Source organism: Caretta caretta, chromosome 7 (assembly GCF_965140235.1).
Source record: "Caretta caretta isolate rCarCar2 chromosome 7, rCarCar1.hap1, whole genome shotgun sequence".
NCBI lineage: Eukaryota > Metazoa > Chordata > Testudines > Cheloniidae > Caretta > Caretta caretta.
The window spans coordinates 24,086,063-24,112,296 of record NC_134212.1 but is presented as its reverse complement, the minus strand read 5'-3'; the positions used below and the strand labels follow the sequence as shown (position 1 = coordinate 24,112,296).

Sequence of the window (26,234 nt, the reverse complement as noted above, 5' to 3'; positions counted from 1 at the left end):
GTATTATTAATGTGCAAAATACTGAGGCTTTTATTCAGTCCTTGTTCAGGAAAACCCAGTAAAAACTGTGTAAGGGTCTCAGAATTTGACTTGTTATTAATTTAGTGATGGCATTTTGTTGAACTGAGCGAGTTGGCATCTAAGTTAGGTGTATCCAGAGGAAGAATGGTCTTGTTATTGAGGCTCTGCACTAGAATTCAGGAGACCTCCTGTCTATTCCCAGCTGTTCTACAGACTCCCTCCATAGCAACCTTGGAAAAGACCCTTAGTCCCTTTCTTTGTGTGTCAATTTCAATAATAATATTTCCCTACCTCACAGGGTGTTGTGAGGATAACATTATTATCCTCATATGTCATATGTTCAGATGCTACAATGATGGAGCCCCAAGAAAAAGCTAGAAATAAAAAAGTGAGGAACTGGGTCTCTGGAGTAGTTGTTAGTGTTTTACAAAGCATTTCAACGGCTCCTGCAGGTATTTCTTCTGTGTGATTATCTTGGCTTCTGTCAGAACATGACACATGTGGGATGCATCAGTGTTACTAGACAATGCAGAACAGGCAAAGAGGTAACATTAAATAAACAGTACCCCTCTGTTCCTTATAGTCAACATAACCATAGTTTCATGTGTAAAAAGATCACTAGCAGGTAGTTTAGTCCCCCTACCAAAAATATTATGAATTTCACACAACTTAGTATACAGAGAAATTTCCTGATCTCTTCATTTCAATGAGAACAAGTTATTTTTATATTTAAACATTCTCCCCTGTAGTTTTGGAAACACAAACTCAAGCCGTCCACACTAGTGCAGGAGTGTGAAGAATCAGAAAGTGAAACCGCCTGGGAGAGTTTTACTGTGCCAATCTGAGTGAAAGGCTAAAAGTTAGTAAACAGAAACAATGGAATTATTTGTTTTAATAATCTTTGGTGTTGTTAGGACCATGGAGGGAAAAGTGTTTGTTTTTAAATACAGGGGGTCTGATTTTTCTCTTGTTATTATATCGGGGTATCGCCATTAACTTCAGAGGAGTCACTCCTGATTTACATCAGCGTTCTATCAGAAACAGGCCCATTGCTTTTTTCTCTTTACAGTGAACCCTTAAGCTGCAGGTGTAGCGTAGTTTCATGTGACTCAACTACAGCTGAGCTTTTTCTAGACAATACAGCAAACTGCTGATAAGTTTTAAAGATAACATCTTCAAGAAATTTGAAATGAAACTTCTTGAATATATTTCCCTCTCCATTTGTGTCTGTGTTAAAGACCATTTTTTTCTTTAAATAAAGCTTTATTTACCACCCTGAACAATTCTGCAGAGAATGTACAGACAGACGTGTGATATGTACAGTAAAAAGTGGCATTTTCAAATCCGATCTGATTTCTTTACAACACTTTGGACTATCCTGTCACTCTACATCTCGCTACAACTTTAATAGGCCGGAAGACCCTTACACCCTAAGGGGTCATGCATTTCTATAGTCACTCAGTACAAGCAAGTCAAATCTTACAAACACAGAACACCTTACCATGTATAGAACCCTAAGAAAATGAAGTTGTCCCAAGGTCACCCCTGAAGTCAACCATCTGGAGAGGGAAATGGGCCTTGGTGTTTTACTGATGGACCGGGGTGAGATGAGAGAGGAAGAGGGGTAGGAGTTCCTAAGGTTACTGCAGTACCCCATGGAGTTTGTTTTAGTTCCACATGGATAAAATGTGCTAAGCCCTTGAACCACTGCTCCCTGGCTGACCCAGGTACAGCACTGATGAGCTTTAGAAGCAGCTGTGCCCAGCCTTCCTTGACCAAATTCAGGGGTCAGTGTACAGAAATAAAAATAAAAGGAGTACTTGTGGCACCTTAGAGACTAACCAATTTATTTGAGCATGAGCTTTCGTGAGCTACAGCTCACTTCATCGGATGCATACCGTGGAAACTGCAGCAGACTTTATATACACACAGAGTGTACTGTGTGTATATAAAGTCTGCTGCAGTTTCCACGGTATGCATCCGATGAAGTGAGCTGTAGCTCACGAAAGCTCATGCTCAAATAAATTGGTTAGTCTCTAAGGTGCCACAAGTACTCCTTTTCTTTTTGCGAATACAGACTAACACGGCTGTTACTCTGAAACCAGAAATAAAAATGAAAGGCAGGGTAATTCACAGAGAGGGATCATCTCAAAAAATGAGACAACTCAACACTGGTCCATTGAAAGAAATGAAGTTACACCAGTTTACATCAGCAATGGATCGGACTCCCTGCCTCTGGTGTCTTGTCTGGGTCCCCACACCAGCAAGAGATCTAGCAGAATTGCTGGCTTTTACAAGTGATGAATGCAACTGTGTGTAACTGTGAAGTGTCCGGTTTCCCTGTTGGACCCTGACTCCAACTTCTTCAGTGAGGTTTTGAGATAACAGCACAGAGCTGGGGCTGACACACTGGTACAAAGTACACAGGCCATTTACACAGAACAAGTAAAGGACAGACCAGAAAGAGAAACTGTACTCAAACTAGCTGGAGTTTATCCCAGACATTGCCATGTTCTCTGAGGACTACTTACTCTACAGTAAGTACATTTCTTATTACATATTTTCTCAGCAGGCATTAAAGCAGAGCTACGGTGTCAGGCTACATGCCCTTGAACAGACTTCCTATGCACTTCTTGATTTAGGGGATCAGGGAGGTGAACAAAACAGTATGCCATTGGGAGGCAACTTCAGGTAAAACACCACTAACTTTGACAATAAGATCTGTAGGTAGATTCATAACATACCAGGCTTCTTTTTGAAAGCACTTTGAATCTAAGTTGGGATAACTGCAGAAGATGATGAAGCAATCCACAGCTCAGGGTGGCTGACCACCCCATTTGTTTAAAGGACTAAATGATCCCACCCAGCACTGTCTGACTTACAGCCATATCAGCTGGGGCCGTGACCCAGTCAAATCTTGAATCTCACAAGTTAAGAAGGGCTTGGCTGGATCAGAACTAGTCCTTGATGACTCACCTGCAAAGGTAGTGTAAAGTTTCAGTGGTTCGGTAAGTAATGCCCTTCTCTCTGAGTCAGCACTGAACAAATGTGCCAATATGATGATAGGAGGTGCTGTGCTGTATGGCTGGTGCCATCTGTTAGAATGAGATGTACAAATTAAGTCATGATTTCGTTTGGTCATTAACAATCCCATGGTGGTTTTTTACAAGAGCCAGTCTGCTAACCCCAGTGTCTTGGCCAAATTCGACTTGATTAATTCCATTCTGCTTTCCTTAATTTCCCCTGTAGTTTACATAGGATATAGTATGCTTTTTCATATTCCTACATTGTTTAGTATTACTGTGCTCTCTTCAACAGCTGTCATGTTGCACCCTAGTGGTGGATGAGATAATCCCAGTACATAACCCAGTAAACTGCTTTTGGGGGAAAGGAGCAATATAAACAAACTGTGAGGTATTACTAGTTAGTCCTTGCTTGCCTGCAACAATCCTGACACAATCCAGAAGACTGTTAGAGCTATTCAAGAGGTCGATAAGAGGAGCAAAGTAATCTGTGGGATGCATTACTGCTATTTTGGGGGTGTGCCGTAGATGGGTTCATGATGCCAGGAAACAGTAGTGGTATTTCTTGGGCAAGGCAGGAATGGAAAAGCTCTTGGGGTTGAACTAGAGCCTGGTTTTTAGAAAGACATCCAGTTCTGATTAAAAGATTTCAAATGATGGAGAATCCACCACATCCCCTGATACATTCTTCCAATAGTTAATAACTCACTTTAAAAATTTGCGTTTTATTTCCAGTTTGGAGTGTCTAGCTAAAATATTCCAACTATGAGCACCACCACCTGTCTTAGTTGAGTATTCTATTTTTCTATATTATACTCAGACAGTTATGGTGAGCTCTGTGAGACAGGAACGCTTTACTGCTTTGGTGTGGCTCATGCACTGGATTACAACTTTCAACATGAGGGAAAGGATTCATTTTAAAAAAAATACATCAACAGTGTGAAACATTCATATTTCCTCCTTTAAGCTTTGAATGGGAATGCAAGCTTTACTCAGAGGGGAACTGCACCCCCTGAAATGAAGCCTTTAAAAATAACCATGTGAAATCAGCAGCTGGCTTTTAAGCCTAGAATAACAGAACCGTGTATGATTGTAAAGAAAACTCAGGCTGTCCCAATGGCCTATACAGAAAGAAAATAGGAAATGGCCACAATGGGACTGCAGAAATGACTCCAGCAGCCACTCTGTCCTCAGTGATAGCTCATATGTGGCAGCAGGTGTATTACTGCAGAAGGGAACGTGAGCCAAGACCCCTTCAATAACCCCATCAGATTCTCAAAGAACATCCTGTGATCTTTAATACTCTCCTCCAACAGACCCCTCTAGATATGGGCAGAAAGGATTTGGTTTAACATTTCACAAAAGCCTTAGGTTCAATATACACCTTAAAGGTCTCTCACATCCTTCACTATAGGCTGGAAATGTCACCTACTTTTGAGCCCGGTTGCCAATGAAAGGCCCCAGGAAACTGGTGGGGCAGGACCACTATGCAGTAGGTAAAGGAGATGACTTGGCACAACCCTATCAATTATATGTTGTCAGGTCCCTCCAGTTGGCAGGAGTTATTCTCCCTCTAATAGCACTGAGCTTCCCCAGGAAATAGTATTCCTGTGTCCCAAACCCGCTGCACAGAGGGGCAGGAGATTAACAAATACAGCATGTGAAATAACCTAGGTCCAGAGAAACTTTTAACTACCCAGGTCATTGCCCCATAGGTTCTGTGATCCCCTCAGTCTACTCCCCACAGGCTCTGGGCCCCCCTCAGCCACTGCCCCGCCATCCCCCATCACTGCCCCCAGGCTCTGGGCCCCTCTCAGCCACCGCCCCGCCCCCCCGTCACCGCCCCCAGGCTCTGGGGCTCCCCCAGCCACCGCCCCAGGCTCTGGGCCCCCTCAGCCACCGCTCCGCCCCCCCGTCACCGCCCCCAGGCTCTGGGCCCCCCTCAGCCACCGCCCCGCCCCCCCCGTCACCGCCCCCAGGCTCTGGGCCCCCCTCAGCCACTGCCCCGTCCCCCCGTCACCGCCCCCAGGCTCTGGGCCCCCCTCAGCCACCGCCCCACCCCCCCCCCGTCACTGCCCCCAGGCTCTGGGCCCCCCTCAGCCACCGCCCCACCCCCCCCGTCACTGCCCCCAGGCTCTGGGCCCCCCTCAGCCACCGCTCCACCCCCCCCGTCACTGCCCCCAGGCTCTGGGCCCCCCTCAGCCACCGCCCCACCCCCCCCCCGTCACTGCCCCCAGGCTCTGGGCCCCCCTCAGCCACCGCTCCGCCCCCCCGTCACCGCCCCCAGGCTCTGGGCCCCCTCAGCCACCGCTCCGCCCCCCCGTCACCGCCCCCAGGCTCTGGGCCCCCCTCAGCCACCGCCCCGCCCCCCCCGTCACCGCCCCCAGGCTCTGGGCCCCCCTCAGCCACCGCCCCGTCCCCCCGTCACCGCCCCCAGGCTCTGGGCCCCCCTCAGCCACCGCCGTCACTGCCCCCAGGCTCTGGGCCCCCCTCAGCCACCGCCCCACCCCCCCCGTCACTGCCCCCAGGCTCTGGGCCCCTCTCAGCCACCCCCCCCAGGCTCTAGGCCCCCCTCAGCCACTGCCCTGCCCCCCCGTCACTGCCCCCAGGCTCTGGGCCCCCCTCAGCCGCCGCCCCGCCCCCCGTCACCGCCCCCAGGCTCTGGGCCCCCCTCAACCACTGCCCCGCTCCGAGGCTCTGGGCCCCCCTCAGCCACCGCCCCAGGCTCTGGGCCCCCCTCAGTCACCGCCCCGCCGTCATTGCCCCCAAGCTCTGGGCCCCCCTCAGCCACCGTCCCGCCCCCCCCGTCACTGCCCCCAGGCTCTGGGCCCCCCTCAGCCACCGCCCCGTCATTGCCCCCAGGCTCTGGGCCCCCCTCAGCCACCGCCCCGCCCCCCCCGTCACTGCCCCCAGGCTCTGGGCCCCCCTCAGCCACCGCCCCGCCCCGCAGGCTCATTGGATCCCGCAGTCACTGCCCCGCCCCCCCGCGCCCAGCGCGATCGCCCAGCACCACCAGCCACGTCACCCGGAGCAGCCTCCAGCCCGGCATGCGCGTGCGCGGCGCTGCCCGGCGGAGCTGTCCCAGTGACAGGCTGGCAGGAAGCGGCGCCGCGGCCGGAAGTGGAGGTGCTGGGCTGGAGACCCCCGCGCGCCCCCAGCCCCGGGCAGGATGCTGAAGAAGTTTGACAAGAAGGATGAGGAGGCCGGTGAGCGTGTGACGGGCCCGTCCCGGGGGGCTGTGCCGACGTGGGACCCTCTGTCTGCCCCCTGACCCGACCGCGCTGCCCGGGGCCAGCTCCCCGCCGGCTGGCGTCCCGAGCTGGTCTCCGTGCCCGGCCTCGCGGCCCCACGGGTGGGCGCTGCTTTTCAGCGTCCGCCCAGCCCTTTGCCCCGGGTCTCGGCTTGTGAGGTGTCCCCGGCTAGTGACCTTTCCAGGCGTTCTCCTTAACTCTGCCCGCAACGCCCCCCCGGGGCTCTGGCTGCCCATGCGAACTTTGCCCACCCAGTTAAGGACGCCAGATGAAGTTGTGGGGGCCTTTATTTTCTGGCCTGCTCACCTCACCTTGCGCCCCACGGATTTATAGGAGTCCTGATTTACCCATTGCTCTGCGGTGATGTCCCAAAGCCAGCTGCACAGTGAGGGGCAGGTGATTAAGGAGGATGCCCCTGAAATGACATCTAGAGAAACCCTAACTACCCCGTCCCCTCATGCTCTGCCTCCTCTTCTCTCCTTTGCCTGTCTCCTGGCTCTTTGTCGCCCAAAGCAGTCACTGGCCCGCCTGGCTTCTGTGTTGGTAGCTTTTAAAAATGTATGGTTGATATTCTGATGTACCAATTGCAAGTTTATAAAGCAACCTCTGTGTCCTTTTAGTGGCAGCATCTTTGCCTAGAGTCACATTTGCTTTATTTGTGTGTAGATTGCTGTTCAAGATGTTTTATGTAAATGTAAAGCCAGTGATTTTTTTTCAGGAGACCGTGTTTGCCATAGTGTAAAATATTGATCTCCTGATAATTGCCGTAGAGTAAAATATTGATGAACTGATACAAAAGTTGGGGTTGGAACTCAGATGGCATGGAGATGAGCACAATATAAACAGAAAGGTGGGGTTGGGTAAGCATTGTGGAAATGATTATTGGGCAAACTTGATCTATATCATTTACATAGTATTTGAGTGTCACACAGCATAGGAGACTGGACCATAGCATCTGGAAATGGAAAATCTCTATTAGGTTCTCATTGGTCCATGCCAGCGCAGGATGATGAAGTAGTCCAGGGAGCTACACCACCTTCACTTGACACAGCAACCTGAGCTGTTCTGCACATTAATACATTACTCACAGTCAGAAACATGTATATGAGAAAAATTCTCCTAATTGTCAAACCAAGCGTTAAAGCAGCCTAGAAACTGGCTTATAGTCTCTTCAGTAGTGTTTGTGTCACGCATGTTGTCTCTTTTTAGCAAGATGACTGCTGCAGCAGTGACTCTGAAATGCTCAAAGTGACTTTAAAATATTGTCTTCAAAATTATGTTGCAGGACCTTTCATAACATTGTACTGAGTAGCACAGGTGCAGCTTCTAGGTATTTTGGAGCAGCTCTGCCAAATCATTCATTGCTTGCTTCTCCATCTGCTGCTCTTTAACAGAGGAGCAGTGTCTGGATAAAAGGAGAAGGCTGTATCATATTTGCTGCATGATCCACATAGAATCAGTGCTGGATATGACAGTGCTGGACAGAAGGCCTGTCCAGATAGGTGTTTGAGTTTTCGCTTGTACCTCATGGTATCTTCTTCAAGTTCACGTGAAACTCTTTTTCTTCTGGGCCATTCATGTAATATAACTTGCTCCTTTTGTAATTTTAGTAATTTAATTCTAAAATAATCTGAGTGATTGGTCTCAGGGATGTATCTCTGCATATGTGTGGCTTCCAGGAATGTCTTTACTTTTTTATTTTAATGTATGTCAAACCCTTTGCTCAGGTTTCGGCTTTATCCCAGGCTTCCTTTGCATCTTTTCTTCATCTCAGTACTTGATAAGGTATGATCATTTAGGAGGGAATCTGTTTTTGGCCACCTTTTCAGGGAGGTCTCCTTAACTGCATCCACAACATTTGTAAGTGCATCTGGTTGCCCATGCAAACTTTGCAAACGCAGCTGAGGTCAGTCGAAGATGTGGTCCTTTATTTCCTCGCCTTGGCTCTACCACCTCATTTTGCTTCCCACTGATTAATAGAAGCCCTTGTTTACCCAACCATCTTTACTACTTGGACAATTTCGAAGGCCTTCTAAATTATTCTGTTGTTCTTCTTTGTGGTCATTTCCCCTTCCCTTTTTCTGTGTTAAATGAAGATTTCTAGCATCCCTGCACACTTCTTCCTCCATCCAGGTTACCTACACTTGCACAAGGTGACAGTCCAAAAGCTAATCGTTGTGATGCTCCACTGAGCACATTGAAAATGGCAAGAGTACAGGATAGAACAATCTGAAGTGCAGTAGCTCATCCCTTGATTTACTGACCCGGTAGATTAATATTTTATGTAGAATCCTGAAATCACAAAAAAGATGTTCTTGTGATTCACGCCTGGGGCTGGGAGTCAGGGTGTTTGGGTTCTATCCCAATGTGTTCTACAGACTTCTTATGTAGTCTTGGTCAAGTGACTTAAGGACATATTTTCAAAAGTGGACTCTAATTTTGGGTGCCCAACTTTAGACCTGTAATATTTCTGAGCATATCAAGTTGGTCACGCAAAAACAGAGGCCATGTTTGGAAGTGTAGCCCTTAACTTCTCTGTGCCTCAGTTTTCACCATCTCTAAAATAGGGATAATTGTTTAGATCAAAATATGTAAAGTGCTTTGAGATGCTTAGATGAAAGGTGCTAGAGAAGGGTGAAGTAATCTATGGTGATGTTGTTAATGGCAGATTTTAGAATCACAAATAGAGGAGGTCAGAGTGGCTGTCAGGATGCAGAATTAGTTGTATGTAGTTGCCAGTAAAATTACCAGGAGTGCTTTTTCAAATCCCTCTTTGGAACATGTGCACATGTACACACTGGAATTTTTTGCTAACCTTCTCACTCCTCATTCTTCTTTTCCCACTCCAACATGTAAGTGTCCAAGCTTTGGTACAGGGTACTGTCTTTCTAACTTATTCTGAGCCTAATTGCTGCATCTTATTTACATAAGAATTAGCAGAATGCAATGCTCTATTATGATCTGAACTTGAAACTCACAAACTCGGACCAGTAGTCTTTGTAAGAATCATCCCTATAATAATGCATTTTATGTTACTTTGAGCATTTTGGAGCCATTGCTGCACGCAAACACCGCAGGAACCTTGTCTTTAGGGATGATTCTTACAAAGACTACTGAGCCCAGCATGTGATGTTTCAAGTCCAGATCATTGCATGCCAGGACCTCTACTCTTTCCAGGCAGCATCTCTGTATTAAACATGACCTGGCCATAGGCTGCAGTGTGGAGTTTTCATGGGCTGTATACAGCCTGTGGGCCACACTGAGGTTAGGCACTAATTAAATTTGCTTATCAATAGCTATCAGCTTATGAAAGGCTGCAGTTCACTAATAAACACTTAATGAGGACTAGATACTAATCATAATTGTAGTTCTTGCCTTCTGATCATTCCAGACCCATTTTTTGCTGTTTTTCATTAGAAAGTAGCATGCAGTCTACGAAACAGAATGATTAAATACACTTTTTCCAAGCTCTCCAGTTCACTGCCTTGGGTTTTTTTTAATTAGCTGTATAGCCAAAAATATAGTTTACTGATGAATTCTCTGATTTGTTTTATAATGCAAAGGATAAAGTATTCCAGATTCGCACAGTCTGGTGTTTTAGTGTTTTCTATGGCAGTTGCTACACTGGGTTTAATTTCTGGGCCTGATCATTTGCTCCCATAGGTGGCAGTCCTCTGAGACCTGGGGACTGAAAGTGGGAGCTCTTTATATTCAACAACCTCCTCTGGCCCATTTAGGAGTAACATTGATTAGCTCTGAAGAAAGTCTCATACAGTTTTCCTTAACTGATGGATAATTGCTGCAAGGTGGGGAGAACTTATAGGAAGCCCCAATTGAGGAGGGGATAAGGTTGACCAGTTTGTAATGCCAAGAAGAACAACAACAATCACTTCATGTTTTAGGAAAATTCTCTGAAAAGTGAGTTCATGTTTAAGCTATTTTAAGCTGTAGGCGTAAAAGAAAGGTATGATCAGAAGGGAGGCTTTCTAGTGTCTTTTCACATAGCACAATTCCTGGGATCACTCTTGTTAATTATCTTATTTTACAGGTGGAGGTTCCAACCCATTCCAGCACCTGGAGAAAAGTGCAGTGTTGCAAGAGGTAAATTCTAAAAATCCTATGTCTTCTATGAACATCCTCAGTAGTATAGTCTCCTCTCTGGGGTAGGAAGTTAGAGCTCTTTAGAAATTAACTACACTTTTGTCCCAATCCTGCTGGCATTGAAATAAATAGTAAAGCAGAAGTTCCCATTGATTTTTTTTTTTTTTTGGAGGGGACACAATTGGATCCTGTTTGTATAACAATGAAAAGAGTTAGTAAACTGTAAATGGATGTATTTTTGTCCGTAGGAAGAATAGATTTTCCCAATCCTTCTTACTAAGGGGGAATCTGCCTTGGGTGCCCTAAAATTCTAATAGGATAGCGAAATTAAAAAACAGGATGTGGTTGGTTATTGGACAGTCTTTGCCTTTAAAGGGTGGTTCTGCTCTGACAAATGACCTTTTTTTTGTTGTTGTTAAAGGCCTCTTTTTTTGTCCGCAGACCTGCTCCTTGCAATTCAGAGTTATATCTATTCACTTCAGTGATAGAAATAACATTTTTAGTACTGTTTGCTCTTGTTAGCCCTGCAGAAACAGCTCCGCTCTGAGAGAGGGAGCTGGATTCTATTCTGGTTTGTGCATCGGCACCAGAATTGTTCCTCTTAAAATGGGGTTGCATGAGTGTAGCTGAGATTGAAATTTGGCCCATAGAACCTTTATCATCACAGTGTGGCTTTCAGATCCCATGGTGAGTCAGTAGGGATGGTTGTTAGGAAGGTGGGGGCATCTCTTTTGTCCCAAACTGAGAAAGTCTGATCGGAAGTCATTGAAAGAATAATAAAATATCCAGTCTGCAACTTGCATCAGTGGCTCAGTTCACACACTGTGTTAGATAAACCACAGAGACTCTCTTCTGGGCTCTTATTCATGCTTTTGTTTGTTTCTAGGCTCGGGTGTTTAATGAGACGCCCATAAACCCTCGGAAATGTGCTCACATCCTCACCAAGATTCTGTACCTCATAAACCAGGTAATGGAGAGAACGTGAGCTAGGAGTTCTTTAGATTTTAAACATTTTTCTTTTATAAACTAGTCTTGCCTGCTAATTTTAACTAGTGCCTTATGAAATGTTACTTAAACAGCTGTTCCAGTAAGTTATCACTTTCTCAAGGCCCAAAGAGTTCTGGAGTGATCGAATGGGCAATTTGAAAAACCAAATGCACAGATTGGTAGCAACTGGAAGTTATTGTCTTATAGCTGTTTGATGACCAACTTGGTTCTAAATCCAATTCCTAGTGGTCAGGTATCCACATAGCAGTGGTTGGTATTTAGGCACCTAAAGAAGCAGGTAGTAGCCTAGTGGGATTTTGTAAATCACATTCAGTGTCTAATCTGCATCTTTAGGTACCTGACTACTTTAAAAAATCTGGACCTAACTGGCCCCTTATTAGCCATCTCAGCTGAGATGGAGTATTGAATGGGCTATGTAGTCTGAACTCCCCTCTCATCCTTCGGGACATTGGCTTGTTGCTGACAGTTGTTGTCATGCTTCTGTCACAGTGCTGAGTAAGGTTTTCTTCCACCTACACCAGCAATTAAACCACTTTCAGCGCCACATCAGGGGGCCACGCAGGCCAATTTCTAGCGTCGATGGGTAGGGCCCTACCAAATTCATGGTCCATTTTGGCTAATTTCAGGGTCATAGGATTTTTTAAATCGTAAATTTCATAATTTCAGATATTTAAATCTGACATTTCACGCTGTTGTAACTGGGGGGGGGGGGGGGTCCTAACCCAACTCTGAAGGCAGCAGCGCATAAGGGTGGCATGGTATGGTATTGCTGTCTGGCTACTGGTGGGGTGCCGCCTTCAGAGCTGAGCACCTGGCCAGCAGCCACCGTTCTCTGGCCACCCAGCTCTGAAGGCAGTGCAGTAGGAAGGGTGGCAACACTCCGACCCCCCACAATAACTGTGCAACGACCTCCCCCCCCCAATCCTTTTTTCGGCCTGGACCCCAGTTTGAGAAATGCTGGTCTCCCCCATGAAATCTGGTCTTTTGTATGCTTTTACCCTATACGATACAGATTTCATGGAGGAGACTAGATTTCGTGGTCCATGACGCATTTTTCACAGCCGTGAATTTGATAGGGCCCTATTGATGGGCATTGAAGGTGGTTCCTCCCTGCCTGTGTTGAGGCACACTGGGGGGGAATTCACCTTGTCATGACCCAAGCTGTACCTGTTCTGTGGATAAATAGTCTGTTGTCCTGGAACCTTTAACCTGTACAAAAACTGCTTTTTTTGTAAATAAGAATTTCTGTCCCTATTTTGCCCATTCTAGGGGGAACACCTGGGTGTGATGGAAGCTACGGAATCCTTCTTTGCCATGACCAAGCTGTTCCAGTCCAATGATGTAAGTCCTATACTTACACATTTTGTGTGTACATTTGTCTAGCAGGATATGATGCTGGTGAGAGCCTCACATTCATCCCTGAGCTATCTCTTTTTGTGACATGCTGCTCTCCCCTGGGTAGAACCACTTGATCCATGCCCCCCACATGCACATGATTATTATGAAGTGCATCTGTTTCTAGTTACTGACATCTTAGTAGTGCCTCATTTTTCCCTGTTGCTCGTTGGTGACTTAGTGCTTGTCTACATGAAGACTTTGTGCGCGGCAAGATGGGGTGTGAATCTAGAGCACCTTAGCTTGCCACGTACTGCCCTGTGGATCCTGCTGCTGCACATTAAAAGTTCCATAGCGTGCTTTGACTTCCGTAAAGTCTGTGTGTAGAGAATTGCTTCTTTGGGAGATTCCTACAGGGGGCGAGAACCTGAACAAAGGTTCTGAAGCTGAATATCAAGGTAGATAGCACTTCAGCTAATGCTAATACAACCTACAGACAAATATATTGAAGGGAAAAGGTGACTCAGTTTCCTGGCTGGGAACCTTCCCATTCAAAAATAAAAGGCAAATGAACTTTTTAATGGCTAATGCTATCACATAAAGTATTCAGAGAGTCACCAAGTGCAAATGGCTTTCTTGACCATCCCTTCATTCCCAGCTCTTCCAAATGTGTGCTTTCTGCGTAACCAAACCATCTGAATGAGAGACTCTCATCAGGCTTCACCATCCATCTGGGCTCTTCCATTTTAACTGCCTTTATTATTTAACGTTTATACTGTGGGAGTCCCTGAAAGTTATGTCCAGTTTGGGTCCCCTTGTACTAAGCATTGTACTAATATGTAATAGATGATGGTCTGCCTTGCTGTGTGCCCCATGATAAAGTGACCTTCCTCCCTGTTGAGGTAGCTCAGCCCATAGCAGTACCTGAAGGAGGCAAAGAACTAGCACCACACCAGTAGCTTACTAGAAAGGGTGCTGCAGTTCTGAACAGTCCTGCAGCAAACACGCTGTTGGTGACTCCCTACAGGGTATAATGAGCAGCAGAGTACCCAGTGTTTCCAGTCACATGTGTTCAAAAATCATGAGTTGGGCCTCAAAATCCTGAAATTGGCTTAAAAATCTGATGATTTTTTTAAAGAAAAGTCTGGTTCTTGTTATTGGCCTTCCTGTTTCTGAGCCTTGAGAGTTCCCTCAGGTCACACTTTCAAGCTTTTCTCTGTAACCACGAGCACCACAAAGCACAAAATTTCCATTGATGTCAACGGGGGCAGGATTTCACCCTTCCTTTTATTTTTATTTTTTAAATGAAAGCTGAGATTCTCACAATCGCTTGGCTCCAGGAGCTGGGATTTAAAGGGAAATGACAAATATCATCAGATTTTCAATAAAATCATGAGAGTTGGCAACTCTCTCCACCCTGCCAGGGTTGGCGTGCTGCCAGCTAATGCTCGTGTTGCCTGTTTTACCTGCCAGCCGACTCTTCGCAGGATGTGTTACCTGACCATCAAAGAGATGTCCTCCATCTCTGAGGATGTCATCATTGTGACCAGTAGGTGAGTCCTCGCTGAGGTGCCCCCTTCCTTTCACCGCTATTTGCATGTTCCTTCCAACAAGTCTTCTCTAGCCATCCAGAGATAGCTATGATCCCTGAAGGGAGGTATGAAGCTGAGGAAATGCTCTTGTTTAAAGGGGGCCATTGAAATATAGGCACTGAAATCCTAACAATATATGTGAACTGACAGTGCAGCAAATGCCATATGCCAGGCCCTTGTGTATTTGGTTTGTCTCTCTGGGTTCCCATGCTGTGCCCACACCGTGGTATCTGACCACCTTCTTTTGTAAAGGGCTATTTTTTAACTCTTGCTTTTCTGTCTGAGCCCTTCGACGTTTCTCAGGGTCTTGAAGTGTTCTCTGGGGGATACGTTGCCAAATAGGTAGGTAGGGATTTGGCCATATGACTTCTATTGTTCTAACCTCATTGGGCGCTGCTTAACGTACCCCATGACTTGGGCCCAAGCCTTGTCTGACACATCATCTCTGGACCACTGATTTCCCAATGGGAAGTCCTGACCTAAAAGGAGGCTGCTGCAGTGGGAGACAGTAATGACAGAGTTGATGGGAATTGCAAAGGTACATCCCCCATGCAGCATTTAGAAATCAGCCCGCACGTATAGGGACTGTCAGTCCCCTCCCCCACATGTAGTTTTGCACCAAACACAGCCTGTTGCCTTGGGCAAGGGCAGGATGTTCAGGAAAGGAGTCCAGATGCTTCATTACTCTAGCCTTTAACTCTAAGTAGCTGCATTGGTGTTTTGGTCTCTTGAGGTGATCTGAATGGCATAAGGGCTCCTGTCATTCCTCTTGTGACCAAACTTTCCCTACCAGAGCAGGACTAGGCTGAAGGCAGCATTGTGGTATCCTCTTACCCTCCTATTGTGGATTTTGGCTGTGAAATCCAGTGCCCATGTGTTGGTATGTGCAACGCTGCATGTGTGCTTTTTATAGCACTAGTGGGTAAATTACGCAATACTAAAAAACTTCCTTCACGTTTATACAGTTTAACCAAAGATATGACTGGGAAGGACGACAATTACCGAGGCCCTGCTGTGAGAGCACTCTGCCAAATCACTGATGTAAGTGCCAGCTGCCACTCAGGCGATTGCGTGTTGCTGGGCCCTTATCTTCTTGGTCCTGAATGCCTGTCCCTCCTAACTCTGCCCTTGCATCCTATATCTGGCCTTGCTTTTCCTTTTTCTTCCCCTCTCTCTGTCCCCCTTGCAGTCTTGTCAGCTTTCCTTGTAACTCCTCAAAGGAGTTGGTTCTTATTTTCCCTCTCTGCAGAGTACCATGCTGCAGGCCATTGAGCGCTACATGAAGCAGGCGATTGTGGACAAGGTGCCCAGTGTGTCCAGCTCTGCCCTGGTGTCGTCATTGGTACGTATGCACCTACAGGGATTTGTGTGAGGGCCATTTAAACCAGGAAACAAATTTCTGTGTTGGGAGCTGAGCAGCACGTTCTCCAGTGTCTAGTATTTTCACATGTTAAAATATGAGCCATCTTTTCAGTATAGAGATTTTTTCTTTAAATATGAAGTACGATTGATTAGGACACACTTGACAACACTGAGTCATAGCCCCTGTGGGCCTGCATTGGTCCATTTGGGAAATAGGCATAATAGGAGGAGGAAGCTTACAGGGCCTACTCATGCTGCACTAGCTTTTTGACCCGTGTTCCTTTGTAATGCTCACATCTCCCATGGATAGCATTTACCCTGAATGTCAGTCTGCAGAATTTGGTCTCAGATTTAAAACTGGACTTGGATCAGAACCCGATGAGACATAGCATTTGTGCAGGAACAGCCTGGCAGCCAGGAAATCTCCCATTTGTGGTCCCTCTGGCAGGAAGCTTACATGGTGCTTTGTGGAGGTGTCATGACATCAGACACAGCACCTCTCCTCCATTGTGGTGTGTATATTTCTTCCTCTCATTAATGAGAGCTCTGAGACTGGAGCCAGGGGAAAGCAGAAATCCCTGGTGGTTTGTGTTTCTGTAAAGTAGATTTGAAATTGCTTAACTGAGACAATATTGGAATTAGGTGGCAAACTCTTCTGGGCAGGGACTGAGGCTTTATGTGAGGGGCGTGTTGGTCACCCAGCACAGTGGGGCTTCAATCCTGATTGGGGCCTCAGGGAATTACTGGAATATAAATACATCATTATCAAGATTCTCCCTTTGTCCTCCGTGTGCTAATGTCGATGAATAGTGCTCACAACACCCCTTCAAGGTAGGACTGTATCATTGTCTCTCCAGAACCCAAGCTGGCGAAGATGGGGGTTGTTGCTGTTTTTGTGATTTGCTGATTCATATTAGTTTATCCTGGACCTTGATGGACTCTTTTCTTGTGCGTTATTCTGTGCCCACAGCATCTGCTGAAGACCAGCTTCGACGTGGTAAAACGTTGGGTGAATGAAGCTCAGGAAGCAGCTTCCAGTGACAATATCATGGTGCAGGTAAGAAACCCTAGGGTGCATGCAGCAGATCAGGGGTTTTGGTATTCTCCAAGCTCAGTTGTACATCTCTGGGCCATAGATGAGTAAATGCATAAATAACATAGCATGTGGTTTGTGAATCCCTTTCTTTTCTCCTTTGCTAATATGCGCAGTATCATGCCCTCGGCTTACTCTACCACGTGCGTAAGAATGACCGTCTGGCAGTCAACAAGATGCTCAGCAAGTTCATGCGTCATGGCCTGAAGTCGCCCTTTGCCTACTGTATGATGATCCGAGTGGCCAGCAAATTGCTGGAGGAAGAGGCTGGAAGGTGAGGAAGTTGTGTTGCCATATTGGAAGACTTAAAAAATGGGATCTGAGGAATCTCCTCTTACAGACTTGTCCTGTTATCTGGTTTTGTTTAAACCTTTAAGAAATAACATGTAACATGATGCAATCCCTTTCCTTTTATTAATAGTTAAAACATAGTACAGAAAAGGGAGTGGGAGGTGATTCCCTGTCACTTTTATTTTGTAACTGGACAATCTGTGTCTAATCCAGGTGTTTGGTGATCTGACACTTTGCTTCCATGTTTATGCTATCCCCTTGTGTATGGTTCTCACACTTCATTGAAATCTTTCATTTGATTTTCCATATCATATTGTAATTAAGTGGCTAGTGTGTATGTATCATTGCCCTCTGCTGGATAGCACCAGAACTGCACTATTGATTGTCATGAGCCCTATATGTCTAACAGCTAATGGAAATTCCCCTTTAGTTCATCAGGGAGGGGTCTATGCTTTTGGAGTAGGAGGGTCTCAGTTCTATCCTTGCAATGCAAATTAGTGCAGCATAGTGACAACTACAGAGTCTTAGCTGAACACAGACTGATTACAGTCATATTTCTTTTTCATAAAATGCAACTTCTAGTAGCTCCGAGAGCCATTCCTTCTCTGCCAGCCCATTCTGTCCTCCCAGTGCTTAAGGCTCTTTTTAATTTCTTGACTTTGTCTCCTAGCCATGACAGCCCCTTGTTTGATTTCATTGAGAACTGCTTAAGAAACAAACACGAGATGGTGGTCTATGAAGCTGCTTCTGCCATTGTTAACTTGCCTAGCTGCAATGCCAAGGAGCTGGCACCTGCCGTGTCTGGTAATTCTAGTGCTATTTAAGGGTGTAACTGGGGGATTGTGGGCCTATGACAATTGCATTTGCTGGCTACCCTGCGATGTAAGGCCTTTATCAGTACTCAAGCTTGTTGAGATGTCATTATTGCCTATATATATCTTTGCTGATGTTAGAAAGTGTTTGCCTGCTGCATTCAGTGTGGATTGTTCTAGGGTCTGTGTCTCTACAATGCAGGCTCATTGTAATTAGCAACAACAACAAAAATCCTTTTACCTTGTGACATGCCAGCAGCTCTGTGAGAGACCTGGATTCTGAAGCAACCTGGGAGCTCTAGCTTCCCAGCCCCATGGAGTTCAGATGCTCACTGAGATGGTGCATTTGGGCTCTGGGGAAGGTGTGTGTAGGAGATCTGCATCTGCAATAACCGTGTTCTTTGTTGGCCAACAACACATGGAATAGAATGGGATTTAAATTGTAACAAGAAAAAATGGGTTTAAGTAGCAGTTGAAATAAAGGTTCAATGGGAAGATCGACTAGGGAATGGAGATAGAAATTTCCGAATCATGGCTTGATGAACACCTTTTAGTGATGTTAAGGAATGGAGGGAGACGGACTAGCTCAGTGATTTTCAATTTCAAATGGAAACATGATCCCCTTTGGAAATCTTAGACATAGTCAGTGGATCACATGTAGAAAACCACTGTTCTATGGTAACGACAACCTTTCGCAGACCCCTTAGGTGTTGTCTGTGGGCCCCCAGGTGTCTGCGGCCCACACGTTGAAAACCACTGGACTAGCTAACCTTCCATGGGTCCCTATGTTTCTGAGAGAGTAAATCCAGGGAGCTTCCAATTATTTCCTGCTCACTGTTGCTCTAACAGTGAATCAGAATCTTTTTGTGCGGGGTGTGGGGCACTCCTGGTTCATCGATTTCTCAATGTCTACATTTGATGCTGTTTCAGTGTTACAGTTGTTCTGCAGCTCCCCGAAAGCAGCTCTTAGATATGCAGCTGTCCGCACCCTCAACAAGGTAAGATTCAGTGTTCTAGGAGTTTGAATATCTTTCACCTCCCCTGGATGGTGAGGTCCAGACCCCTCCCCCCCCCCCCCCCCCCCCAGGTCCAGGGTCCAAAGAAGAAAAAGGGGGCCAGGCTATGTAAAGATTGGATTTCTATCATTCTTACTCTCCTCCCTTCCTGTCCCACTCACAGTTCCCAAGTATTTAGGAATCAGGAAACCAGAGTTTCTATTTCGTTGCTTTCTGTGCAAAATAAAAACATCCAGGAACACATCAGACAAGAAAAACAAATCACACTGACTAGTGGTCTCTAGTGACAGTGAATCTCAGGTGTTGTGCAGTACTGCGTTTCCCTCAACGCCTCCAAGTCTTTCCTTAGGATGAAGCAGCTCCTTGTTAAGCGACTGGGACCAAATCCTTACACTCCTCCTCACCCTGTCCTCATAGCAACTTTTGTTCTAGTGCAAGGGCTGGAGCAGTCTTTCATAGCCTTTACTTTGCTCCCTTCAATTCCAAAGGGAAGAGCTACAGAGTCTGTGTAGTGGCTGGTCTGAGCCTGGCTCCAAAGACTGTACAGAGCTGAGGTCCCTGGAGAACTGAAGTTCAGAGCCCCTGCAGGGACTTCTGGCTTCCTGTGTGGCAATGGATAGGGCTTGAGCCTTAATAAATGGAGAGCAGGAAAATGGACACACAGCATTTAAAGGCCATGCTACCAATGTCTGTCTTTCAGCAGGGTGGCATATTTCTTTGGGAGAACAGAGCTGATAACTTTGCCCTCAGGTGAGTTACTTACCTGGGATGTCTTCTTAGAACCTGTTATATTTGGTTTGGTAGACAGGCTTGAGTGCTGTATAGGGTCTGTATAGCATTTGGTTCTGTCAGCTGGGCCCTTTCCATGTAGTCAGTTAATTCCATTGTTTCTCCTCACTAGGTTGCCATGAAGCACCCATCTGCTGTGACTGCCTGTAACCTGGACCTGGAGAATCTCGTGACCGATTCCAACCGCAGCATCGCTACGCTGGCTATCACCACGCTGCTGAAAACAGGCAGTGAGAGCAGCATTGACCGGCTCATGAAGCAGATCTCCTCCTTCATGTCAGAAATCTCAGATGAGTTCAAGGTATGGAAGGTGTCCCACAGTGAGAACTGTACTGGGCCTTTGTCTTTCTCTGTGTACGCTTGCCTTCTGAAATCTGGGTCAGGTTATACCACTCTTTCACTTCCAGAGACTGGACTTCAGATCTGCTGGAGACTTGAGTGCAAGGGGATGATGGTATTGACCTATCCCCAAAGTATCCCACAGTCTCTAACTTGCTGCCATTAGTAGCCTCTGTTCTGGAGACTACCCATAGTAATTAAATCCCTATTCCAATGGGCCCTCTTACTAGCCTTCTCCAGGGACTAACTAGTGCATGGAGAGAGGAGTACCCTCTCATCCCTGTGGCTGCTTCTCCAGTGCATGCTACCCATCTTGTAGATGAAGAGAGAGCTATGGTCTCCTGGGCTTCTCAGTCCAGCTTAAAATTCATGTGGAGGGGAGAAAAAAACAAATTGAAATAAGACAGAATTCTCCTTGTTAAATGCACTGTTTCTAAACCTGTTTAGGTTGTGGTGGTGCAGGCTATCAGTGCCTTGTGTCAGAAGTACCCACGTAAGCATGCAGTCCTCATGAATTTCCTCTTCACTATGCTCCGGGAAGAGGTAAGGCTACTGGCCAGCTCCTTTGTGTTATTATTTATTTGTATTGCAGTAGCACCTAGAGGCCCCCTTCAGAACGAGGCCCTGTCGTATTCAGTGCCATATGGCAAGTGCTATGTAGCAGGTGAAAAGCTTGCAATCCCAATGTAAGCATGGTTAGTAGAAATGGCCAGCTTGATATGTGACAATTGTCTGCAAAGTGACATCAAAAACTATTTATCAATGTTTCCATGATCTGATTTGAAGCATGAGTGGGATTCTGCTGCTGGGCTTTAACAACTTTCAGAGCAAATGTATGTAACAGGAGATCCACTGGCATTACATGTCTGCATAACATTGAACCAGCTTCTGTTGTTGCCCATTGTATTTTGACATTACATTCTAAGAAGCCTTGTCTTGTGTCAAAAATCCATTATCAGATGACCTAAAACTATTTTAGTTCTGCTCCCCCTGCTGTTGCAATGAGGGATCATACCTGAAGCCATTCTCTGTGTGCCTTCAGATACAGAATTTCATAAAGGCACTGTTAGAGATTTTCTGAAACCCTTTCTAAATAATCTCCTATAGCACTCAGGACTCCACATATGCCTACTACCCAGCTGGCATTAACACTGTCAGTTATGATGATCATGTTCTGCCTATTAAAACTTCCCATTTTGGATCATACCAAGACCTCTTATCTTGTACTTTGAAAATAGGATATTCCATTTGTGCAGATTGTGCCTGGGTGGCTGGTATAATTTTGAAATATGGTTTCAGAGTTCAGACCACTCAATTTTATGGCTCTTTCATCCAATGTAGCTCCTAATATATTCAGAGCACCCACAATTATGCATGTAAATTATAAGAGGACATCACTCTGTTTAATCCCCCGTTGTTCAGAATGAACATGAGTAAGTAACATCTAAAGGTAATCTTATGTGTATTTAGTAGCTAGTTGCAGGGTATGCCAGGGGAGATACTGATCTTTCATCTTCCCCCCCCCTAATGTATTGTATTTGATTGGCCCTGCAGTGGTTGATTTGATACCTAATGTATTGCCTTTGTGATTCATACTTGGTTGTCTGGTGTGGGAAGAGGGATTATTTTTCCCCCCATATGGTTGTTTTATGTAATGATTCTAGCAGCAGAGTGGCTCAAAATGGGGCCTTTCTTAAAAGGGATGTAAATCCTTCAGCTGCAGCCCCTTCTTTAAGGCTTGCTTTTTTAATTGGAGTGTTTGTAATTGTTTTCTAATTGGAGTGAGCTGCACAGAGACCTTGAATATTAGCAGCTCCTAAGTAAGCACAGAAGTAACTCCAAAGTCCCATTGAAAAACTAAGGGCTGTGATGTGCTTCCAATTCTCATCATGTTTATAAGAGCTGGACCCAGTATGGTTCTGGCAGTGCAATTTTTTTGAGGTGCAGTACACATGTGGAAGTAGCTGGAAGTGGCCCAGTGCACTGAGCAGACCTAACAGAGTGGGGCAGTGTTGCTACCCAGTTCCTTTCAAACACAGCAGTCGCGGATGTCTCTGTCTAACTAAATCCCTCCCTGGCTGGTTAACATTCCCAGTTAGAACTTCTGGCCTCCTTTGAATTTTCTCACTGGCCTTTGCTGCATAGGGCGGTTTTGAGTACAAGCGAGCCATTGTGGACTGCATCATTAGCATCATTGAGGAAAACTCTGAGAGCAAAGAGACTGGCCTGTCTCACCTGTGCGAGTTCATTGAGGACTGCGAGTTCACTGTCCTGGCCACCCGTATCCTCCACCTGCTGGGGCAGGAAGGGCCCAAGACCAATAACCCTTCAAAATACATTCGCTTCATCTACAACAGGGTCGTCTTGGAGCATGAGGAGGTCCGTGCAGGTAAGGTGCAGGCGTAGAAAGATACATGTCCTTCAAGGTTGAGTAAATTTCTGTGACTGAACTTCAAGTAAAGGGGTCTCAGTGGGCTAATCCACTTGCTTTTTACCTTCTGTGGAATGAGTTCAAATACAGTTTGGCGCTTGGCTTAGTCCCTAACAACCCTTTGTCCATAGTAAGAAAACTCCAACATCCCTTAGCAGGAGTGCTGGTCTCCATGTAGAAGAATACACAGTGGGCACGTTTTGATGATTTGGTTGAGATGGGTGGAGGAAGATTTGCCAGCACTTTGCTGCACTATGCCTGGCTCTGTGTTCTACATAAGAATGGCCACAGTGTGTCAGAGCAATGGTCTATCTAGCCCAGTATCCTGTGTTACAACAGTGGCTGGTGCCAGATGCTTCAGTGGGAGTGAATAGAACAGGGCAGTTTATCGAGTGATCCATCCCAGTCCCAGCTTCTAGTAGTTAGGGGCTTAGGGACACCCAAAGCATGGGGTTGCATCCCTGAACATCTTGGTTAGTAACCATTGATAGACCTATCCTCCATGAACTTATCTCATTCTTTTTTTAACCCTGTTATACTTTTGGCTTATACAACATTTCCTGGCAACAGGTTGTTTGTGCACTGTGTGAAAAACTACTTCCTTATGTTTGTTAAAACTGCTGCATATTACTTTCATTGGGTGACCACCAGTTCTTGTTACATGAAGGGGTAAATAACACTTCCCCATTCACTTTCTCCACATCATTCATGATTTTATAGACCTCTATCATGTCCCTCCTCAGTCAACTCTTTTGCAAGCTGAACAGTCTTAGTCTTTTTAATCTCTCCTCACAGAGTCATTTTTGTTGCCCTTCTCTATACTTTTTCTAATTCTAATGCATCTTTTTTGAGATGGATAGACCAGAACTGCATGCAGTATTCAAGGTGTGGGTATAGCATGGATTTATATAGTGGCATTATGGTATTTTCTCTCTTATGAGCCATTAGGAAAGGGATAGATAATAACATTAGCTTTTTTTTATTGCTGCTGCACACTGAGCAGATGTTTTCAGAGAACTATCCATGATGACTCCGAGATCTTTCCTGAGTGATAACAGCGAATTTAGATCCCATAATTTTGTATGTATAGTTGGTATTATGATTTCCAATGTGCATTACTTTGCATTTATCACCATTGCATTTCATTTGCCATTTTGTTGCCCTCACCCAGTTTTGTGAGATCCCTTTGTAACTCTTCACAGTCTGCTTTGGACTTAACTATCTTGAGTAATTTGTATCGTCTGATTGTTTTGGAAGGCTTCCTGCTTCTGATTAACTTAAAAAAAAATTTGCTGTTCGTTTTGTCTTTTGTCTGTAAAACTGTTGCATTAAAGTGAGATCACAAAACAGAGGGAACTTCCGGTTGCTAACTTTGCCAGCTGATCCTGTTTTCCTTGCTGTTGCTACAGGTGCAGTAAGTGCGCTGGCTAAATTTGGAGCCCAGAACGAGGATGTGTTACCCAGCATCTTAGTGTTATTGAAAAGGTGAGCTACATAGTCTGCGCTCTGTCCCAGCAGACATTTCAGAGATTCTGCCAAAGAATTTAAATGTTTGGACAAACCTGGGATTTTCTTGACATATTGGAGCTCCTGACCCACTTGAGAGAACATAATCAGACTTGTGGACTGGCACAGTATTTTGGGTGCAGAGTCCTAGAGCCACTATCGGGTATATAGAACACTGCCTCCCATGGCAGGTTCTAATATTGCTGTTGCATTCAGTGCCACAAAATTAATCTGAGAAGCCCAGAATGACTGTCGGAAGGAGGTGAACTATTTATTTATTTATTGCCGTATTAGTATGATCACCAGTGCCACAACTAACTCTATTCTACAGTGCATATTTTCAGTTTCTTTAGGCCACCACCAAGGTAGATCAGTCCTCTGCATACATTCACAGTGCTCACAGCTGGGTTTTGGCTTGCCTTCAGGTGCGTGATGGATGATGATAATGAAGTGAGAGACAGAGCCACGTTCTACCTAAATGTCCTGGAGCAGAAGCAGAAAGCTCTCAATGCTGGCTACATCCTGAATGGTAATGTGGAGGCTTTTCAGAATAAAGCTGCATGTTTTTTACCCAAGGTCCCTAGGGAACAGACTGGTTCCAGGGAGCTTGAACATCCTTCAGACTGTCATAAATCTGTCAATTGTCCAGTAATTGCATGAATGGTAAGGGCAGGTAAAGACATTTGGTAGGTTACCTCTTGATGTGAAGGACACATGCATTTCAGCTATCCTTTCCAAATCTGCTCGTATGAATGCCGTAGGGTGGCTGACTTCTCAGGCTGTAGTGCAGTGATGGCTGTGCATCAGAGACCCAGATTCAGGCCCTGAGGAATGTGGTTACAATAGAATTGCCAAAAGCATTCCAGATGTTTGTAGTGTACAGGTTTTCTCTGGGGATGATAATCATTTGCATAAATGTCCTCATAGTATTTTCAGAAATACTGGATTCAGTGTGCCCAGTGCATGAACACTGGGTACGTATGCTTTCTACAGCACTAGCCAATTAAGAAGAGCAGAGATAGAGATTTTAGTTGGACTCTGACTCAATGGCTCACAGAGTTGGTGTTTGCTTTAACTTCAGTGATCTCCCTTCTTTCCTCAGGCTTGACAGTATCTATTCCTGGCCTGGAGAGGGCACTGCAGCAGTATACCCTGGAACCCTCTGAGAAACCCTTTGACCTGAAATCTGTTCCTTTGGCAACTGCTCTCATCACAGAACAAAGAACAGGTACCCACGGAATAACAGGGGGCGGTCCTCTCCAGTATTAAAGCTGATTGCTTCCAACATCCCCTCAGGAGATGGACTGGATGGGACCTCATGGGCGTCTTTCTCTCCAGCTTGTGTGATGCTATGAATTGTTAAGATCCATCTTGTTTGAATTTTGGGGTGTTTATTTTCTGTAAAGTCCATGCTGTAAATTCAGTTGCTCCCAGATTAGGATTCTGTTGTAATCCTCCTGCTAATAATAGTAATTGCTCATAATCCTCACTGAAGCTACTGTTGTTCCAAAGCTATTTTGGAAGTGAAGGTTAGGACTTTGAGTACAATAGGATGCATTACTTGGGGGTGAGAGTAGTGGAGTCTGTAGCAAGACAAAAAATGGGCTTCCTTCATATTCTATAGGAGTCCCAATCAAGATGTTTTCTGCATGTGAGCTTGTGATCTTCTCAATTCATTTCTCTATCCTGTTTTGCTTCTGTCCCTGCAGAAAGTATTCCTATCACTGTGGTCAAACAGCCAGAGAAAGTGGCAGCAACAAGGCAAGAAATATTCCAAGGTAAGCAGAATGTGGGACATCTCTCATTAATCTTGTGTAGGGGGAAGAGATGCGGACGTAGCGGTCATGTGATTTGTTGAGCCTGCCTAAATCCGGTAGTCTTTCACCATCTGAGTTGACTCTCATGAAAGGGAAATAGACCGTTGTACTTCAAGCCAACTTCTAACGAGTGGTGTTATGGTTAGGGGATCTTCTCCTGAGGGCAGGTTATCTCACAAGTGCCCACAGCAGTTTTTCTTGCATATCTGCTGACGTTTCTGATACTAGCCACTGATAGGATATGGGACTAGATGCGCCACTACACTTAACCAATATGGCAATTCCTATGCCCCTCATCTGGAGGGGATTCCAAACTTGAAGGGCCAAGAATACTTCTGATTTTGCAGGTTATAAATGCAGCAGGAATGGTGAATGTGTGCACTCAAAAACCGATCAATACCAGGCCTGGGAGATTGGCTGATCTAAGCCCCTAATTCCTGTATGTGT

At 45.7% G+C, this 26,234-nt stretch overlaps 1 protein-coding gene across 2 annotated transcripts in view; it reads left to right on the top strand.

The window, feature by feature from the left end:
• Window positions 1-2,515: 2,515 nt before the first annotated feature.
• The window catches only part of COPG1 (coat protein complex I subunit gamma 1), a 33,763-nt gene continuing 10,044 nt past the window's right edge, over window positions 2,516-26,234 (top strand). The window contains exons 1-18 of one of the 2 annotated variants that reach the window (XM_048856734.2): window positions 2,516-2,558; window positions 10,344-10,396; window positions 11,283-11,363; window positions 12,674-12,745; window positions 14,213-14,292; window positions 15,297-15,372; window positions 15,581-15,673; window positions 16,664-16,750; window positions 16,903-17,060; window positions 17,748-17,881; window positions 18,820-18,887; window positions 19,807-19,995; window positions 20,481-20,576; window positions 22,179-22,422; window positions 23,874-23,949; window positions 24,396-24,499; window positions 25,073-25,198; window positions 25,680-25,748. In XM_048856734.2, coding sequence (XP_048712691.1) covers window positions 2,531-2,558; window positions 10,344-10,396; window positions 11,283-11,363; window positions 12,674-12,745; window positions 14,213-14,292; window positions 15,297-15,372; window positions 15,581-15,673; window positions 16,664-16,750; window positions 16,903-17,060; window positions 17,748-17,881; window positions 18,820-18,887; window positions 19,807-19,995; window positions 20,481-20,576; window positions 22,179-22,422; window positions 23,874-23,949; window positions 24,396-24,499; window positions 25,073-25,198; window positions 25,680-25,748 — 1,834 coding nt within the window. In that variant the 5' untranslated portion in view covers window positions 2,516-2,530. Of the gene's footprint in view, window positions 2,559-6,095; window positions 6,251-10,343; window positions 10,397-11,282; window positions 11,364-12,673; window positions 12,746-14,212; window positions 14,293-15,296; window positions 15,373-15,580; window positions 15,674-16,663; window positions 16,751-16,902; window positions 17,061-17,747; window positions 17,882-18,819; window positions 18,888-19,806; window positions 19,996-20,480; window positions 20,577-22,178; window positions 22,423-23,873; window positions 23,950-24,395; window positions 24,500-25,072; window positions 25,199-25,679; window positions 25,749-26,234 lie in introns of those variants that run through there. The other variant, XM_048856733.2, reaches the window with a different exon arrangement.